This window comes from Prinia subflava, chromosome 2 (genome assembly GCF_021018805.1).
Source record: "Prinia subflava isolate CZ2003 ecotype Zambia chromosome 2, Cam_Psub_1.2, whole genome shotgun sequence".
Lineage (NCBI taxonomy): Eukaryota > Metazoa > Chordata > Aves > Passeriformes > Cisticolidae > Prinia > Prinia subflava.
Window position 1 is genome coordinate 99,239,020 of NC_086248.1, and position 18,376 is coordinate 99,257,395.

At 42.5% G+C, this 18,376-nt stretch overlaps 1 protein-coding gene across 2 annotated transcripts in view; it reads right to left on the minus strand.

The window, feature by feature from the left end:
• Positions 1-17,747, minus strand: part of FBXO11 (F-box protein 11) — a 68,837-nt gene extending 51,090 nt beyond the window's left edge. Inside the window, exon 1 of one of the 2 annotated variants that reach the window (XM_063391195.1) lies at positions 17,313-17,747. In XM_063391195.1, the coding sequence (XP_063247265.1) occupies positions 17,313-17,424 (112 nt within the window). In that variant the 5' untranslated portion in view covers positions 17,425-17,747. The remainder of the gene's footprint in view (positions 1-17,312) is intronic. The other variant, XM_063391194.1, reaches the window with a different exon arrangement.
• Between the last annotated feature and the right edge of the window lie 629 nt (positions 17,748-18,376).

Here is an 18,376-nt window from a genome sequence, read left to right on the forward strand (position 1 = left end):
CACTATCTACAGTGATATTCTGGGAAAATATTATGGTAGTTGGAACATCCAGTTATAACCAGAAATCAACAAGTAAACAAAGCTGAGACATCACCATAGAGATTATTTCCTTTAACAGATCCCTCTGATTTGCCACATGTAGAAAATTATTTCCAAAAAAAGATATTCCACTTTATATCTCAGACTCTCAAAGCACTTACAGGAGGTCATGTCTTTGGTGCAGGAAAGCTCAAGACTCTTGTCACATAGCAAGAGCTACCCATGTGTGCAAATATATACTAGCTAATTAAAAATAAAATAAGAACCAACCTTAAATACTTGGAAGAATAAAAGTCAGAACCACTTCGTTCTGCTCCTGTCTTTTCACATTTCCTGTATAATTTAATCCTGGAGAACTGCAGTCCTTCAGGGAACATGGGTCAATGCCAACAATTCAGCACCAATCCAGTACTAGCCATCACTTCTAAACACAAGAGGGTTTTTATTGACCGTCAAGCGTCTTTACCTTGAAGGGAGCCTCTGAAGTGTCTAAGTGTTCCCAGAGGAAAACCTTGCATGCAAAGCATCTACATACTGATGATCCTGTCTTTACACAGTCATTCCACACCCACCTTCTCTGCAGACTACCATGGGATAGCAAGACCACAGATGCAAACTCAGAACAATGAATCACAGCAAGTTTCAAATCCTACACATGTAGAATGTGGTGAGACACTGTCCATTCAGAAGCACAAAAAGCCCCCCATTACTACATTTATGTAGTCTGTCAGATTTGAAGTGCCAGAACAGACACGAGCAGATTCAGTATCACTGGAGACTCAAAACAAAAGAATCCTTCATGAGTTGCTCTTAAAACACAAGCATTCAAAACGCTTCTAGCAAGTGAAATATATTTTATTCACTCAGTGTTAAGTATGCCACAAGGGTCACGAACACAGTTAAATCCAGCCTACTAAATAAACAGATATTTTCCCCCACTGAACTAAAATACACAATACTTGTCAACCATCAAGCAGAGCATTCTTACATCTCTGTTCACTATTTTCCTAAAGGCAAAACTGGGATATTCCCCACATTCTAATATGTATCAAAGATAGGTTACAAGTGCAGTGAGCTTTGCCATGTTTCTCCCCTGTATTTTGGTTGAGCACATGGAGAATTAGTAATCTTTGTTATATTCATGCTCAACATAGCTAAAAAATTGTCTTAAGATGTATTCTAAGCAACTGTCAGATTGAATTCCTGACATGTTTATTCTCAAACTACAGCTAATTTAAAAAACAAACTGTTTATATTTTACAGGTTGAACAAATAAACATACAAAAAATGCTAGTGTATTTATTGAAATAATGTGTTCATGTGTAACTTTGTGACTGATTTACACAGAATACATAGTTTAAGAATAATTCTTTAAAATATTGCATTATGTCTCACCTTTCTGAATTTAATCAAGAAGTTACCAACAGCAACCTTTACTCATTTTCCTCCACATATACCAACATCAATCCCACATCCAGATGCTGTAAATATGGTATTTTGGGTTCACATTCTGAGGTTTAGTTGATTACTGAGGTTTTGTTCACAACTTCACAAACTAGTATTTTGGTAGAAACAAGTGCTGCTTCCAAGAACTTTCACCTTAATTGACATGGGCAATCTAGCAATCCATACTCCTCAAAAAACACAGGCACTCTCCAGAAGGAATGGTCCACAGGCAACTCCATGCCTCCCGGCAAGAGGTCATTGACTCCTATAAGCAACACACACCTGTTCCTTTTACTTAAACATACAGAGAAGTAAATCATGCAGGACCAGATTGAGCCCTGGTAGAAATACAGTGTACAAAACTACAAATTAGATGCTTTCTGATCAAATGCACTAGTCAAATGCAGTTATCAGAATGAAAAAAAATAAACATTTATAGCAACATGGACTGAGAGAGTAGAAGTCATATTTAGAGCTCAGAGTAGATTTATTGCCAGGCAGTAACCTGCTGAATACACATAATTAAGCACACAAAACCAGTATTACGCTAACAAGACTTTAAGAACAGCACTTAGATAAAAGACTAAATCCATCTTTCACAGTAGCAGAGTCTTCTATATTCCAAGGGCAAGAACCATTTATGCTATATATAGTGCCACCTATTAGCCAGGAAGTGTCATCATTCCTGGGAACAAAGTGAAGAGCTATGAAATAACATGTTTTGAAAAGTTTGTTAGTAACATTTCACACTTGAGAGCCAGAGCCTTCAAACTTAAAAAGAAAAATAAAAGAAGTCATGTGCATCTCAAAATCAAAATCCAGTTTGGTTATTTAAGCTTAGATTTTAAGACAAAAGAAAACTTTAATAAAATATTTTATGTTCTTTAGGAAACAAATGGAAAAACAGGGAAGTTCTCCCTTGATGAAAAGTAACCAATTGTGGCTGATGACCTGAAAACCTTCAGCTCTAACAGTGTTGGGAAGAAAATCTTGCAAAGCAAAAACTTCTACAACAAACATAGCAATAAAACTGTCAATGACACAAGTGGCAAAAAAAATCTCTTTTGTGCCCTTAGTGGACAAATACAGAGGAGCAGTTATCTTCAGTACAGAGCAGTTCAAAATTAATTTTCATCTTTTAAAAAGCCAAACCTTACTGTCAACTTGCTCACTGTAAACACAGAAGATTTCTGGTTTCCTAACAAAGAACAGACTTGAGATTAAAAAGAGGTTCAAAGTCCCACAACCACTTTCCTCCCCACTTGATCACAAATGACACTGGAGACTGGGGGCAATACATACGTTTTAAAACGCAAGATAAAACCCCTAAAAAATACTAATACCAGGAGTGCCTCCTGCAACAGGGGAGCCTCAGACAGAAGTTCCCTACACGAAGGAGTCTCTGATGCGTACCTATTGGGCAGGATGGTGCCTGAGCAAAGATCAAAATCAAGGCAACTAAGTCATAGACTTCGACATCTCAAAATATAGACAGTATAAGGCAAGTCTTTTATCAGAAATAATTACAATGGAATTAATTTTGAAAGTACCACTGAACTTCATTTTGCCAGTACAAACGAGTACAATACTTTGTCAGTGCCCTTTCTGGACAGTTATAACATTTTATTCCAAGTCATTACAACTTTATTTTTTAAATCAACTTTGAAAAGTACAGAGAACTAAATATAATTTCCTGCAAATCTGAGGCAATTATTAAAGTCAAATGTCTCCACCACATCTACAAGCAAAAAAAAAAAAAAAAAAGCCATCAAAAATTCACTTTCCTCTAGCAAAAAATGTAATTTAGTAGGACAGATTAAAGATAATTTTAATTCCAGACTATTCTCTGAGCTACATGTAGCAATGAGGGGACGTCTCAAACATGTTCTATTGCATGTTCATAAACTTCAACTTTAACTTAATGTAGGGCCTGGAAGCCCTACGACTTATTCCTAGACATGATTGTGAAAGGCATCAACACTGTGACAGATTCTGAGACCAAACTATGGACTCACACCACAGCAAAGTCAATAAATGCACATTGCACATATCCCCTTCAACAGTCTCTGGTCCAACGGATGGAGAAGGGGACTGAAGTGAATAAAGCACCTGTATGCCAGGTGTCATCTTTTTAAAGGTCCTTTTAGGGCAGCCAGTGGCAGGTTCAAGTTCGAGCAGAACATCTGTACCAGTCCAGATTACCACTGAGTACTAGGAACTCATTATTTATGTTGCTTCCCAGCCTCTTCCCCTAGCACATCAGCTGGCTGTATGGGATGACCAAGTCATAGCAGTTAGACTTATGCAGGAGCCAGTGTAAATGCTGGACTCACTAAGAGTTTCCAGAACCACTGAACTATTAACTCATGCCTAGTCTTGAAAAAACAAAAGAGCCAACCACCAAACAAAAAGAGAGGGAGTAGCACCTCCCCTCCTGATAAAAATATTCAAAGCATTTCAAATTAAAAGCCATATGCTGTTTGCCAATTACAGTGTTTTTTCCAACTACTTATTTTCCCTACAATTACCTTTTACAAACTCAGTCTTCCTCAGATAAAATGTTACCAATGTTTTTTTTCTTTCTGTTCCCAGCAATGTGCCAATATGATCAATACCATTAAGACTTCCCCTAGTCCTACTCAGAAGCTTATGATAAAGTTTCTAAAGAACCAGAGCAAAATCTGTTTTTAAATCTTCCACATGAGCTGTACGTTGTGTCTCAATGCACTTCCTTCAGTATTTGTGCTTTCACAATGTCACACTGCATTTTAGTACGAATGTGTCATTTTCTTGTGCCATACGTATGGTTCAGTGCACCCACAGGCATACCTATGGCCTCACAACTGTCACAACGTTATATCTCAAAAGCACAAAAAAACCAAGAGTCTATAAGGGCACAGAATGCAAGTTAGAAGAGTGTTATTTATTCTCACAGAAATGCCCACTGTTCCTCTTGGGATTTTTTGAAGTTAATTGCGCGAACAGTTAAAACAACCTTTACTCTCTGCCTTACACACAAATAAGGGCTTTGACTGACACGCACTGGCAAATAAAGAGAAAAAAATGTCTGCCAGGCAAAGCAAACCTCAACCCTGCCAGCTGCCCCTTAGAATATAAGTTGTTGCCCCAATGACAGATGGCCATACAGCTCACGTGGCACGGCAAGAGCAGCTCCAGTTTTCAGCCCAGCATAATTAAGCCAACTAACTGCAATTCTCCTTCACCATCATATGCTGCCCTGAAAGATTAAAGCACCACCACAGCCATATTCTGAGCCATTCAGTGATCCCCGTCTTGAACAAGGATCAGCTGGGAGCACAGGACAAAGGACAACTGAAAGCAACAACTCCCAGTACTTCCATCCATATTTTAGCCTAGGACAAGCCACGCACTAGCATAAGTCCAGAAAGAAAACAGGTATTGTACTAAGGTTCACAACTAGAGCACCAACCACAAGAACCCAAGGACATCAGGTTCAATTCTGTGCTTTGCCACAGATGTGGTTCCATGATAAAGATGAAACACTTTAAGTGTATAATACTTCCAGAAAGGAGGGTGCAGACCTTTTCCCACCAGCTTCCACACACAATACCCAGTGATTTTATAGGTACACAGTCATTAAAACAAAGGAAGGAAGAAGCAAACTGAGAAAATCCCTTTTGGTGGCCATTTGCAATCACACTGCTTAAAATACCAGTGAAACTCTGCCTACAGACTTCCCTGGTGACTTTGGGCAAGTTATGCCATTTCTTCACACTTTCGTTTCCCACTCTGATGTCAGAACAATGGTACATCAGTACATCCCAGGTGTGCAGTGACAGCTACAGACATGACTGGAGCCTGCACAACGCATGAGTTCTGCAGTACAAATATCCAAATTAGTAAAACAAAGGGGATCCTTCACCAGGATCTGAAATTACTCTAAGCAATTACTAGTGGCAGAATAACAGATATTTCCCCATGTTTACTGCAACTCCAACACAAGACCTTCAGGCAAAAAGAAAGGATTAAAGTTGAGTGCACTGATTAGTATTCTTTTTACATCACTGAATGCTTGAACAGCCCTTTCCCAAGTAAACTCTCAGCATATACAAGAGTAAGGATTTCTGTGAAAAGATCGGTAAGTCAGGAACCTTCTGGACTAGAAACTGCTCATTAGTATCACTCCACCCACTGCAGTGCTGTTACTAGAAATACTAAAAGAGGAAACAAAGAACCACTGAATTGTTCATCTCACTTTAAAAATTAAATATGCATACATGTATACAAATCTACTCTTAAAAGAACAAGAAATTTCTATTTTAATTTAAACTCTTAAGGTCATTAAGTCTACTACAGTGATTGTGTCTAAGAGAAATTTCATCCAGATAGGGAGATTTTTGCCAGCTAGGTTTGCAGAGAGGGATACTTAAGAATTGTCCCCATATATATAGTAAAAAAATACCTGACAGAGGGGAGGAGATATATCACTTATATGTTTTACTAAAAAAGAAGCAGGTTGGTTTTTTTTAACTGAGAAAAAAACTCAACACAAGCAGAAATACCACATTCTTAAACCTTGCTTTTCTGACCCCTTTGCCCTTTCTCAAGCCATATACTGATTTCAAAAGCGAGACAAATTAAAATTCATTTTCTTTAATGTATTTGGCCATTTCTGTACTACAAGTGAATTTGGGGAAAAGACAAAATACATCCTGGAAATCTTAAGGAAATCTTAACCAGGCTCAAGCAGTTTCCCCAGACACCATAATGCACACACAGCATTTATATTACTGCAAAACATAATCTTGCTGCTAACAGGACCCTACATGTTACAAGAAATAAATCTTAGTTAATGTTTAATACTCACTATACATACATAATTTTAGTGACTACATCTGCATCAAAACATCATAAAGATAATAAGAAAAAGAAATGGTCTGTTTTACTATTTAAAACTTGCTCATTATGAAAGTGGTAATTATTTCTACCATGCAAGTAACATAAAGAGTTGAAAATCTCTGCCTTTCACAGCCATTACAGCACCACTTCACCAGATTATCTATTTGCCAATAGCAGTAGGCCAGAGGAATGCTCAAGGCTAATGTTGCTGACAGGGAAGAAACATTGAGATAACAACTAAAGTGTACTTAGTCTGAAAATTCCCTGTGCCCAACTCACTGTGGTTCAGGTAATGTTCTTGATTCCACACAATTGTGCAACATTTCTAGATCTTACACACACAAAAATAAACTGGCAGCTCATATCACTCTTTGTGATACTGGTCATTGAGTCAACTGAGATTAATGAAAAACTATGCACTCAGTCTGCTGGGATTTACCCAAGAACATGGCAATGAATCCACTCTCAGTACCAATGGATAACAGGTATGGTTTGGCAGGCCTCTGAAAGAGAGGAGGAGGATCATGCTTTTTCCACACACTACCTACTTTTAACTTCCACTGTATTAATCAGCATATGAGCAACCCACAGCAGAGGGAACAGTCAAAGCTTTAGTTTCTCAAAAAAATTCTCCAGAAGAACATAGGCTGAAAAATTAATGAAGTGAATAGGGAAACTGATCTTGAACCGGAACACCACAAACTATTGAGATTGAAATTTTAAAATAAAAATTTGTTTGAAAATAATTTCTTCTCTCTCTTTTCCCCACATTTTTACAAATTTACAGAATTCAACGTTAGCATGACCAATACATTTTCCTTTAAACTTAAATATTAAAGTTAGGTTGTCTGTAACTGAAAAATCAGAATAATTCCATCTCCTTTTCTGGCACTTAAAAAAACGTTTTAGAGGACATGGGGTAATTAGTAAACATTATTTCCTGTTTAGACTTTTAAAGCTTAACAAGCTCAGATGTTTAAGCATTATTTAGACAAAATGAGAGATCCAACATCACATTGTCCAGTACTGTGACAAAATGGTCTTCAGAACAGAGCTTCATTAGACAGTCATCCACTGAACCTACTGGGAGAGGCCTTTTTCAGTTACTTACACCTTTCAAATTAAGGTAAAATTCAACAATGACAAACAACCATACAGATAATGTCAAATGTATCAGCAGATTATTGATCACATGCTGCTGATCAGTAAAAAGAAATTTGGCAAGATATGAAAAGTTCTAAGCTTGTTATCAAAGGCCGCTTGAAGTTGCTCATATATTACCCATTATCACAATCACACCCATTCTTCTGCTAGTCATCCTGACAGAACAGTTGCCCAAAGCACTAATCCTCTCTCCTCCCACTGATGCTTAGCTGGCCAAACAACTCTTGTGTTGAAGGAGGTTCTCTCAACAGCAATCCGAGGCACGTACCTTAGAGGCTCAATTATTGTAGAACTTTGTGAGACCTAAAAATGGAACCAGAGGAAGCTTCAAATCGATCTCAATACAAGAGGGGTGAAATCAGATGATTTTTAAGGTCTCTTCCAACCCAAACCAGTCTGTCATTCCACGAAAAGTAGTTCTTCTGTGATGGAAAAACCACTCTGCACTTTCATACACTCCAATTGCCCTGGCCCTTTGGGTTTCCCAGGTCATAACAGATGGAGCTCAGCCATCTCTTGTCCCTACCCAGGGTCTCAACTTGTACAGTTGCAGCCAACACATGTACAAACAGAGCAAATGAAACTTCACAGTAAACTCTGGTTAATTTGAATAACTGCTCTTCAAAGACCATGGATGAATGTCCAAGAAAATGGTCACAGATGTTACCACCTTCAGAGAAAGGTAAGGCATCACATCTTGACAATGATTAATGTAACAACCATCTAAGAGCTGTAGTCCTTCTGTCAAGATGGCAACAACTGGAGGAAATAGTAAACATTAATTTGAGCAGCCACTACACACAATTTGCATTGATGATCCAATAGCATTTGGGTCACCTTTCTGTCCTCTTGCCTTCCCAATTGTCAGGAAAGGTTTATTTAGCCAAAAAAGCATTCCATTTTGTCCTCAGCTCTAAGAAACAAAATCTGAAGTTTTGCCATGCTTTTGCAGCATAATGTTCTTTCTAAGGGTACACAGACAACCTAAACTTTTTAAAGTATGTTGATAAACTTTCCAACTATTTATTTCTCACAGGACTTCAGCAAGTCTGCACCAAGACCTATGTCTCGAATTCCAGTTAAAGCAGAAATTTACACATTTCCACTCACTTTTCCAAATACAACAAACTTGGGAACTGTAAATTTTACCCAATTATCTCCTAGAAAAAACACTTACTGACCAAAGAAGAATGAAAAAATAGGGAGGATACCTTATATACACACAGGATCAGTAATGCAGTAATTAAGTAATGAGATTAATCTGTGTAAGAAGAGGAAATGGAAGAGTCAAGAGACAGTTCCGAGTTTCTCTTTGGGAGCCTTCAGAATTCAGTAAGGCAGCAAGCCAGGATGGCTGTATCACACTACTGAAAAATATTTTCCCATAAGCATTTAAGTAGTATTTTAGATTTTTAACAATTATTGATGAACCAGACTAGACTGGATTTTCTGTTGCAAAAATCAAATTTCAAATAAGAACTAAGCACTAAAAAGAAAATCAATTGTTTTACCTTTCATGTCATTTTAGATGAAATTCAAGAGCCATTTGTAGTAAATGGGAATCTCTCAGCCAGGATTTCAGTAGGCTTTGAATGAGAACATTGAAAATTGTTCCTACAGTGTAAGAATTATTTCAATTACCAAGCATTGTCTGAAAGAAATCAAGGTAAAATGTACTTCTTCAAAAACAAGAAAGAAGTATACAAAGATACTGTGAAATAAACAACTTGTTTCATGTGTTTTTAAGTGCACTAATAAAGCTCTGTATGCTCTGCTAAAGAAAAACACACCCGGTAACTGTAACATCTGACTGATTTTTGGGATAGCACCTTTGTATGATTTATTTCTTCGGCAAGGTATGGTCTCAAAACTGCAACAATACAGGAAAATGGTGAAGTCCTTAGCCTGCTGTTGTACAGGTACAGCCAAACCAGCTGAGAGACAGAAACTGCATTATTGTTTTAGCCAAGGCTCTTCAGCAGGTCTAACAATCCACATGGAAAAGGGAGTGCCTTACAAGAGCATAATGAAAGAGGGTCAAGCTAACTCAAATTACCTTCCATTTGCCACAGGCTAAGAGCATACACATGAACAATTACTGTGAATCAGACACCACAGATCAGCTGACATATGGTAACCTGTCATCCTACAATAACATGTCCAAATACAAAGATAGCTTGAAATTTAGACCTGCTGTAGAGCTACAACTCTCCCCTACTCAGAAACCAAGACACTAAACCCTAGAACCTTTGCTTCTAGATGTGAAAGCTGAAAACAAGCGACAGAAGAGAACGCACAAATGAGAGCCCTTAAAGTAAACAAGCTGTTTCCAAATACTACAAACTGGGATTACCAAAAAGAAATAGTTACTGTAACATGACCTATTCATGCTAACCAGCCCTTCTGTATAGAACATGCACACAGCATGATGAGCATGAGACTGCAAGTTCAGCTCTTCTGCTGGTGTGGACAGTGGTTATTCAAATAAGTATAGGCATTCCAAGTGCAGTTGTTGATTTGGCCTTGTTGCCATTTACTGGCAATTCAAAGTAGGACAAAATCCAAGCTTTTGTTTCCCAACCTCATTCCCAGGAGTGTTCATTTCTCTATGCTGTATGTACATACCAAGCTCAATGCTTGGTCAATCAGCACAGAAGGACTGAGGAAAAGCTTTATATGCTTTACCAGCACTAGACTGGCACTCACATGGGGCAGCTGATTCAGTTTTTTGGAACACAAAACTGGTTGCGCAAGAAGATAAACACTACTATTATTTTGATATTGGAATACCAGTGATATCCGGTATGTATGGGAAGCATATCTATACAGGCTTCTGTGGAATAAACTACATAGAATCAGGGTACAGCTGCTCAACAGAAACAAACCTAGGAGCCTGAGTGACAAGGTTTCCAGGCAGAGCTCAACGATGTAGCATTTCGAGCTCTCAGAACAAAGCATTGCCTGAACTCTCACATATAAGACATCAGAGGGACCTGACAAACCTGGCAACGGAATGGAAACTGCAGGTTTCTGTTACAACGAACAGTAGGTTTCATTGTGTGTCCCACAGCTCGGAGCAGAGCACAGAGCCCCAGCAGCTCCTCTCAAATACACAGGACTGGCACCAGGCACTGGGGAAGGCTCCAATCCCACACGAAAGCCAAGCTGATCTATGGGTGACCTGCGAGGCAAGGGCCACTCCCACTGATCACCAATTCTCTTACGCACTCACCCAAGCCTGCAGTCAGATAGCTCCAACAGCTAAACCAGCAGGTGACTACTCAGTCTTTTGGAGGCTTGGTTTCTGTGGTGATGTGGCTCAGGGAGCTAAGGGTGCCAAAGCAAGGCAAAGGCTGAGCATGGAGTTTGAACCAGGAGAACCAGGACAACTCCTTCCTCTAACAAACAGGCTCTACAATTATTTAGCTCTCCTGGAAAAATGCAACTAAAGGAGTATCTCAGAGGAGAGCACAAAAAATAGTCCCCAAAAGCCTACTGAAAGAACTCCAGGTTTTGTAAGTATTCATTGCTTGTTTATCCCAGCTTCTTTCCACAAATGAGTAATAATTTTAAGAACAGGCACCAGTATAATCAGGAAAACTGTTATTGAGAGGAACTACAATAACTACTATTCAAGCTATCTTTTAAGAGGATTCCAGATGCATAGCTTTTAATCACCTCAAGGGAAGTTCATTAAACTTTCTAACACAAAGTACAATGCACATAATAGAAGGCACCTCTAGAGCATCTTCTTTACTTCGGAACCTACATCTAGAACTTACTCTTCTACGCAAATTTCAAAGCAATAATATACTACAAAAGCAGAATCTTGATGTTTTTTAGTTTCTCTGTATGTTTTAGTTTCTTTCCCTCCCCCGTCCTTGGCCCCCATTTCACAAGAACTGAAGGACTCAGACTAAAAGCCTAGGTTATATTCAGATACTACAGCTTAGTACCACAAACAAGAATCACCAAGTTTTGCTCCCTTTCCAATCCAAGTGCTGAATGCAGAAACATCGCCTAAGTAAGAAACAAAATGAAATATTCAATAATCTGAAAATGTGAAAAGATTAGGTAACTACAAATTCAACTGAACAAACCTTCCATTTCACCTCTGCTTTTGTTACTCATACGTTGCACAGCTCTGATTTTATTTTCCTATTGCATATGCTGTAACGTGTAAGAATAAATATATTTAATCACTAATCAATACAACTTAGAAACCTTACAGAAGCACACTACCTCCTCTTCCTAGCAGACCATACAGTTTACAGGCACAGCCTACAAGAGGCAGTTTAAGTGTTGCCACAGATGATGCATGTTAACAATTCACCTGGTGCATCCTCCTTCCAATTACCACAGAGACCCAGAGGAGAGTGTGGGCCAAAGGAGTTGTCCTGGCTGCAGTGGCAGCCCCTGGGATCCCATCTCTGTGTGTGTGTGTGCTCAGTGTGCTAAGCAAACACATGGCCCAGCAGCAGCACTGCCCAGGCGCTGCACATTCAGCACTCAGGAGGCACATCAGGCTCACCACGCTGCTGAGGGAGCTGCCCATGGAAAGCAGGCTGCCAGCCTGACCTTCCCCGGCAGCTGCTGGGCTGAGAGAGCATTCCTAGTGCTCCAATTGTATGCATATACATCAAAGCCTCCTATTCAGTGCATAGAATGTTTATTTATGCTCAACAAATGAGATGCTTCATGCCTGCACACCTGCAGTAAAAGCTTGACATACACTGCACAGCACTGGTCTACTCTGTAACTGTGACTGTCCCAGGAAGTACCAGAGCAAGGAGGGGGGCGCAGAGCATAACCTTCCCCCAAAGAGCAAAAATATAAAATAGACCCATCGAGGAGGCTTCAGTGTCTCTTAAACCACTGGGCTCCAAGTTTTTGTAACACAGAAAGTAAAAAAAGATTTGACATTTCTGGGAAACTATAATTGATGTTAATAGTCTTATGATGGACTAAAATACACCAAAACAATAGGCAATGAACACTACTGTATATGTCAAGAACAAATACACTTGATTTTGATCTCTCCAAATAAAATAGAAAGCTTTAGCACAGGTTTAGGCACTTCTCCTACTTGAAGGACAACAAAGGCACACAGATATTCCTTAGTATTCGTAATGCAGAATGAAGCTTTGGGAAACAGAAGTTGTACTTGAAGAACCAAGTTTATGGACTCTCAACTTCTATCTGTAAGGTAGACTTTGGAAACTTTTCATTGCAAAAACAAGAATTATATTTCCATATGTGAATATATCTTTTCCCAGCCCATAACTCACTTCCAACAAATAGAGAAAAGCCTTAACTAGATTTCTTTCCACACGGAGCAACTGATGCCTGACTTGACTTCTTGCCCTAAGGGATGACCCTGCAAAAACTGAAACCTATTTATGTGCCTTGATGCAGGTCTGTGCATTTGCTTCAGAATACGAGTAATTTAGTTCAGTTACTGTTACTGCCCTGCACTCACCAAATAAGCCTTTTGGTGCACATACTAAGAAAAACCCATACATAATCATGCATGTGTTTACACACATTCACTTTAAACAGAGCCAAATAAAGACTCCTTACTTTTCCTGAGCTATTCATCTCAACATTACAAAATTCAAACGTTGTGAGCAAGGACTCTGCTGGGGCTTAGTTTCTACACGTTTGTTTTACACAGCCTAACCTACTCTTTTTCCCAGTACGTCAAGCCCTTGTGTCCCCTATACAGAAAAATGACTAATTCAATTACCTTGTGTGCTGACAGGCCAGCTGGTTGCTGCTTCTTGGCATGGGTAGAGAGGGTGAGTTACAAATGTCTTTCCCTCATTGTCTTCGTCCTCTTCCCAGCCAATAGTTTCCACAAACCTTAACTTCACACCCCTTTGTCAACTTTGGCTGAAATGAGCTAACAAGTTCAGAAGTTGCAGAGTGACACACTGACTGACTGTATGGGTGTATATATCTTATTTTCACTGGAAAATAGATTGGGGTGAGGAGGGGAAGCAAACCTGCAAGGTAGGTTTACAGACTGCATGTATTAAATTCGCCTCAGCTCCACAAGTATTGACCCAGCTTAACCCAATCTAAATTGGAGCTGCCACAGTTCCACCACACCCACAGGCGCTCAGAGTTATCCCTTCCCTTGTAGCAGCACTCGTGCCAAAAATCAACCTGGGAAAAAACCCAGGCAGTTAGCGTCTGGCGCAGGCAGCCCCGGAGCCAGCTCCCTGCCTTGTCACATGGACACCGCCACCACGTAACAGCAGCGCCGTGGCAGATGCAGCTGCCACAGCGCTACACACTGGGTGCTTATCAGCACGCAGGAGCCGACCTTAACAGCGCTTAATTCTGGACACTGCAGCTCAGAACCTCATTAGTACTACATCCAGTCCTGTGCTGCTTTCACAGAGGCACATATGCACTTAATGGAGTTATTATTTTGCGAAGAACAGAAACACGAAAAATATATTGATATGATAGCTCTGAGGTTGACAATTTCAGCTGCATTCTGGACAAGATCTCTCGGTCTTTTAATGTAAGTGTCTAACCTTGTCTTCTCCCTAAAATTAGCCAAACCTACACACTTAAGGAAGAAAAAAAGGGCACTATAAACCAACATGGGAATATTTAATCATAAACATTACTAAGTCCAGATTTCCTTTCAGATAGAACTTTGTCCTAAAGAAAATAAAACAACGTATCTATTCTATATCCTTCATGCAGAACTGCAAAACTACTGTAACACCCCACTGGTAACTGGGGAGACATCAAGAGGGAAAAGGTAAAACAAAAGTGGCATAGCGTAGCCAGAGTGGCTAATTTAGATGGAGGGAGGTGTGAACTGCAGAGCATAAGGCAAAACATCTTGGGAAGTGTATCCTGATGACATCTAATCTTGGCTGTACAACACAGTGAGTCTGGGGGAGAAAACATTTTTATCTGCAATCATTTATGATCTCCCTTCCCCCCTTCTAATCAGAACACAGGTACACAGGTGTTGTTCATCAATGTATAATATAGACAGCCTGGTTATATATTCATTAGAGTTGTTCCTACTACAAACATAAAATGAGAATCACTTCAGTATAAAGCATAGCTTTGTATGATTTTTAAATTCTTGTAAGGAACATTTGAGGAAGGATTTTTATAAAAGAATTTTTCCCAGTGATCTATTTATTAACAGTAGGCATCAATAACTTGATTTTTACCCAGTAATGAACGTGTAACAGCTGTTACTCACTTGTAAAACAGTGTCTACTTACGCAGCATTAAATAATAAATAAAGCTCAAGACCTAGTACATGTTTTACTAAGCAATCTAATGATATGAAACAAGAAGTTCCAAAGATTAACCGTGAGCTGTATTATCAACTCTGTCCCATGATATCTGTGCTAATAAATACAGAGCTGTAATATGAAGGAGGAAAGAAATTAACAGTAACAAAAAATAATTTCTGTTCAATCACAGCCGCACTCACAGTATCCAGTAAGAGGTTTTTTTAAACAAATTTAAATCTGACTTCAATAGAAACCCTTTCCTAATAACTTATACTGATTCTTTTGTACAGCCTTTTTTAGGATGACCTACATTGCTTGGGAATAAAGGTGAAAAAAGTCAACACTGATTTGCACGGTTTAGTCTAACCCCAGTATATCGGCTTTTAATTTAGTAGCATTATTCATCAGCCTTTACTGCAATAGCTCTGCACAAAGCAATCAAAGTCATAGGTAAAACTGAAATTACTTTCAAGATATAGTGGAACAGACTTCGCAAATCCTGAGATGGAACAGAAACTGCACTAGAGACATCCTAAATGTAGATGGAACACTACTAACAAAAAACTATTAATACTGTTAATACATTTTTGGGCAAGTGAGACCTAGCACAACTGACCTTCAAAAATGCAAGGAAAAAGCTAGCAGTGATCCACATGGAACAATAATTTTCACAAACCATGGAATTTGATGTTGTTATAATTTCATCACCACTGAGTGGTCAACAGCACACAACAATGTAAAAAAATACAAAATTAGGTGAGTCCAGAGTTCCAGAAGTGCCAGAGTAATACAAACACACTGCAGCCTCACATTTTAATAAAGTTTCTGCCTGTATCTTTAGCAAATTAGTAACATATGAAGAGTGGCAGTCCAACGTAAAACTGGATAATCACTGCATTTAATACATAAGCACATCATTCTGGATGCCTTTTGTAAGTTGTATTTTCATCTGTTTAAAAGGCAAAGTAAGCCATGGGGTTGAAAAAATCCCTATATTCTGTATATGGAACATCGATGATGAAAACCCTCAGTGTATGTCTCTGAGAGTTCTTTTTTTGCAGTTGTTTCGCTTTATTTTCTATGTTGTTGTTTTTCTTCTAAGTGTCAGTATACCAGAGAAGTCATTTTAATCATATAATTACTGAAGATTTTGGAAGGTTTACACAAGACCCATAATTGGGCATAAGACATCACATCCTCTGGTTATATACACAGCAATCTGGTCTGGGTAACATTCTTTGCTCTGACCAATGTGTGCGAGGGGAGGCGGGGGAAGGAAGGGGAAGGAGGGGAGGGGGAGGAATGGAGAATTAAAAATACTTCCTCAGATTAAATTTTCTTTACTTCATTTACTTAAAACGTTTTGATTGTACAAAATGCACTAAAATGTTTATCGCGACGCATCTCCGTAGTTAAAATACCTTGTTCTCAATGTGATATCCTAGATATTCAAACAAAAGACATTCAGCTGACAATGAAGCTTTTTTTTTTTTTTTTTTTTTTTAATTTTAAAAAGGCATTTGTACACCTAAGACCGCACCACGGATCAGTCTCCTTTATCACACCGGAGTTGTGACAGGTAATGCATAAAAAATTAAAATCCAATACACCAGATAAGACATGCAAAATGTCTCCTCCAATCCCACCCCCATCTCGCCTTCAAAAAAAAAAAAAAAAAAAAAAGCCCAGCCACCACCAGCCCTGCACATTCGAAGCACACGCACAGTGGCACCCTCAGAGCCACCACTGGGGCGACAGCGACAGGCCCGAGGGGCCGCCACCCCCGAGCCCCCCCGCACCCTGCTCTGGGCTCCGTGAGGGGCGAATCCCACCTCGCCGCTTCCTCATGCCCTCACACAATGGTGCTTCCCCCATTAGCTCCGAATTGTCAACATTTTCACGCTAGGCCCCGGCCGGGCAGGGCTGAGGCGCTGGCGGCCCGAGCCCCCGCTCCGCTCCGGGGCCGCGGGGGCGGTGTGGCCGGGGGGGATCAATGGCCGATGGGCCGCGGCCCCCCCGCCGCCGCTGGAGCCGGAGCCCGAACTGCGCAGCAGGCGCGGCGCGGCGGGCCCGGCCCCGCGGAGCCTCGGCCAGACCCGGGGCCGCCGCCCCCGGACACCATTTCGGGAAAGGTGCCGCCGCAAGTCGCCCGGCACCACCGCCTCCCCCCGCCCCGCAGTCCCCCGGGCGCTCTCCCCCCGCGCCCCTCGGGGGCCCGGCCCGCCGCTCCCCGCGGGAAGGCACCGGTGGGGCCGGGGGGCGAGGGCGGCTCGTCCGCTCGCGGTCCCCGGGGACGGGGCGGGGGCTCGGGGGGGTGTCCTGTCCCGCGGGGCCGCGGGCGATCAGCTCCCCCCTCCCCGGCAGGGGAAGGGGCCGAGCCCCCGCCTCCCCCCGAGCTGGGGCAGAGCCCGAGCCAAACAAAGCGCGGCCTGAGCGGGAGCCAAGGGTGAAGCAGCCTGAGCTTTTCCTGCCGGTCCCCGCGCAGGGCGGGCCCCGAGCCCGGCTTACCCCGATCCCCGGCGGCGGCGGCGGCGTTGTTCCTCTCCTGCTGCTGCTGCTGCACCGGGCGCGGCCTGGACACTCGCCTGGGTCTCCTGTTGGCGGCTCGGACCGAGTTCATTTGCCGGCTCGTGTGGGCGGCAGGAGGGGAGGGGGGGAATCCTCCGGCAACCGGTGCCTCGGCGGGGACGGGAGCGCTCGGAGGGAGCCCCGGGGCGGCCGCCTCGCAGGCGCGGGCAGCAGGGAAGGGCGGGGGGGAAATCTCCGGGCGCGGGTCCCGCCGCCGCTGCCGGCTCGCTCGAAGGTAGACGAGGCGCCGGCTCTCCCAGCGCTGCTGTGGGGGACGATGGCGCCGCGCCCCCCCGTCCCGGCCCCCGGCGATCCCGCGGTCCTGCCCGGCTCAGGCCCGTCGCTGCTCCGTGGCAGGAGGAGCCATTGACACCGCCAGGGACGCGCTCGCGAGCGGGCGGCCGTTGGGCGGCCGTGCTCTGCCAATCGCCGCGCCCCACACAAACGGCCGGCGCCGGCGCGGCCAATCCGCGCTGCCGTACTATCGGTGCGCGGGCTGGGGAGGGGCGGGCGGGCGGCGCGGCGCGGGGTGGGGCGGCGCGGTGCAATAAAAGGCCGGGGCCGCGCGTGCGGGGCGGCAATGGCGGCGCTCGGCCCTGGCTGTGGCGGCGGGCCCCGAGCAGCCGGCGCGGGAGCCGGGCCCGGGGCAGCCCGGAAGCCGCCGGCACCGCCGGCAGTGCAGGGGCCGCGGAGGGGCCCGGCAAGCTCCGCTCAGGCCGTGTGTGATGAAGGAGAGAGGGCAGGCGTCTGATGACGGTGCCTTGTTGTGGTGCCGTGCGCCTTGGTAACCCTGCCAGGGCTGGGATTAGCTGTGCTGTGGGTGCCGTCTCGTTTCGGTTTCCTGACTGGTTGTTTTTTCCCCTCTGGATTTGTGTATATTCCTTGGCCGGTGTGCCCACTGGTGTTTGTGCTGCCTTTTGCTAGTTACAATGATAATGCTCTATTTTGGGCTTTAGACAAGTGTATGAGGCTTTTCCTCCTTTATTGTATTTGCTGTGTTGGTG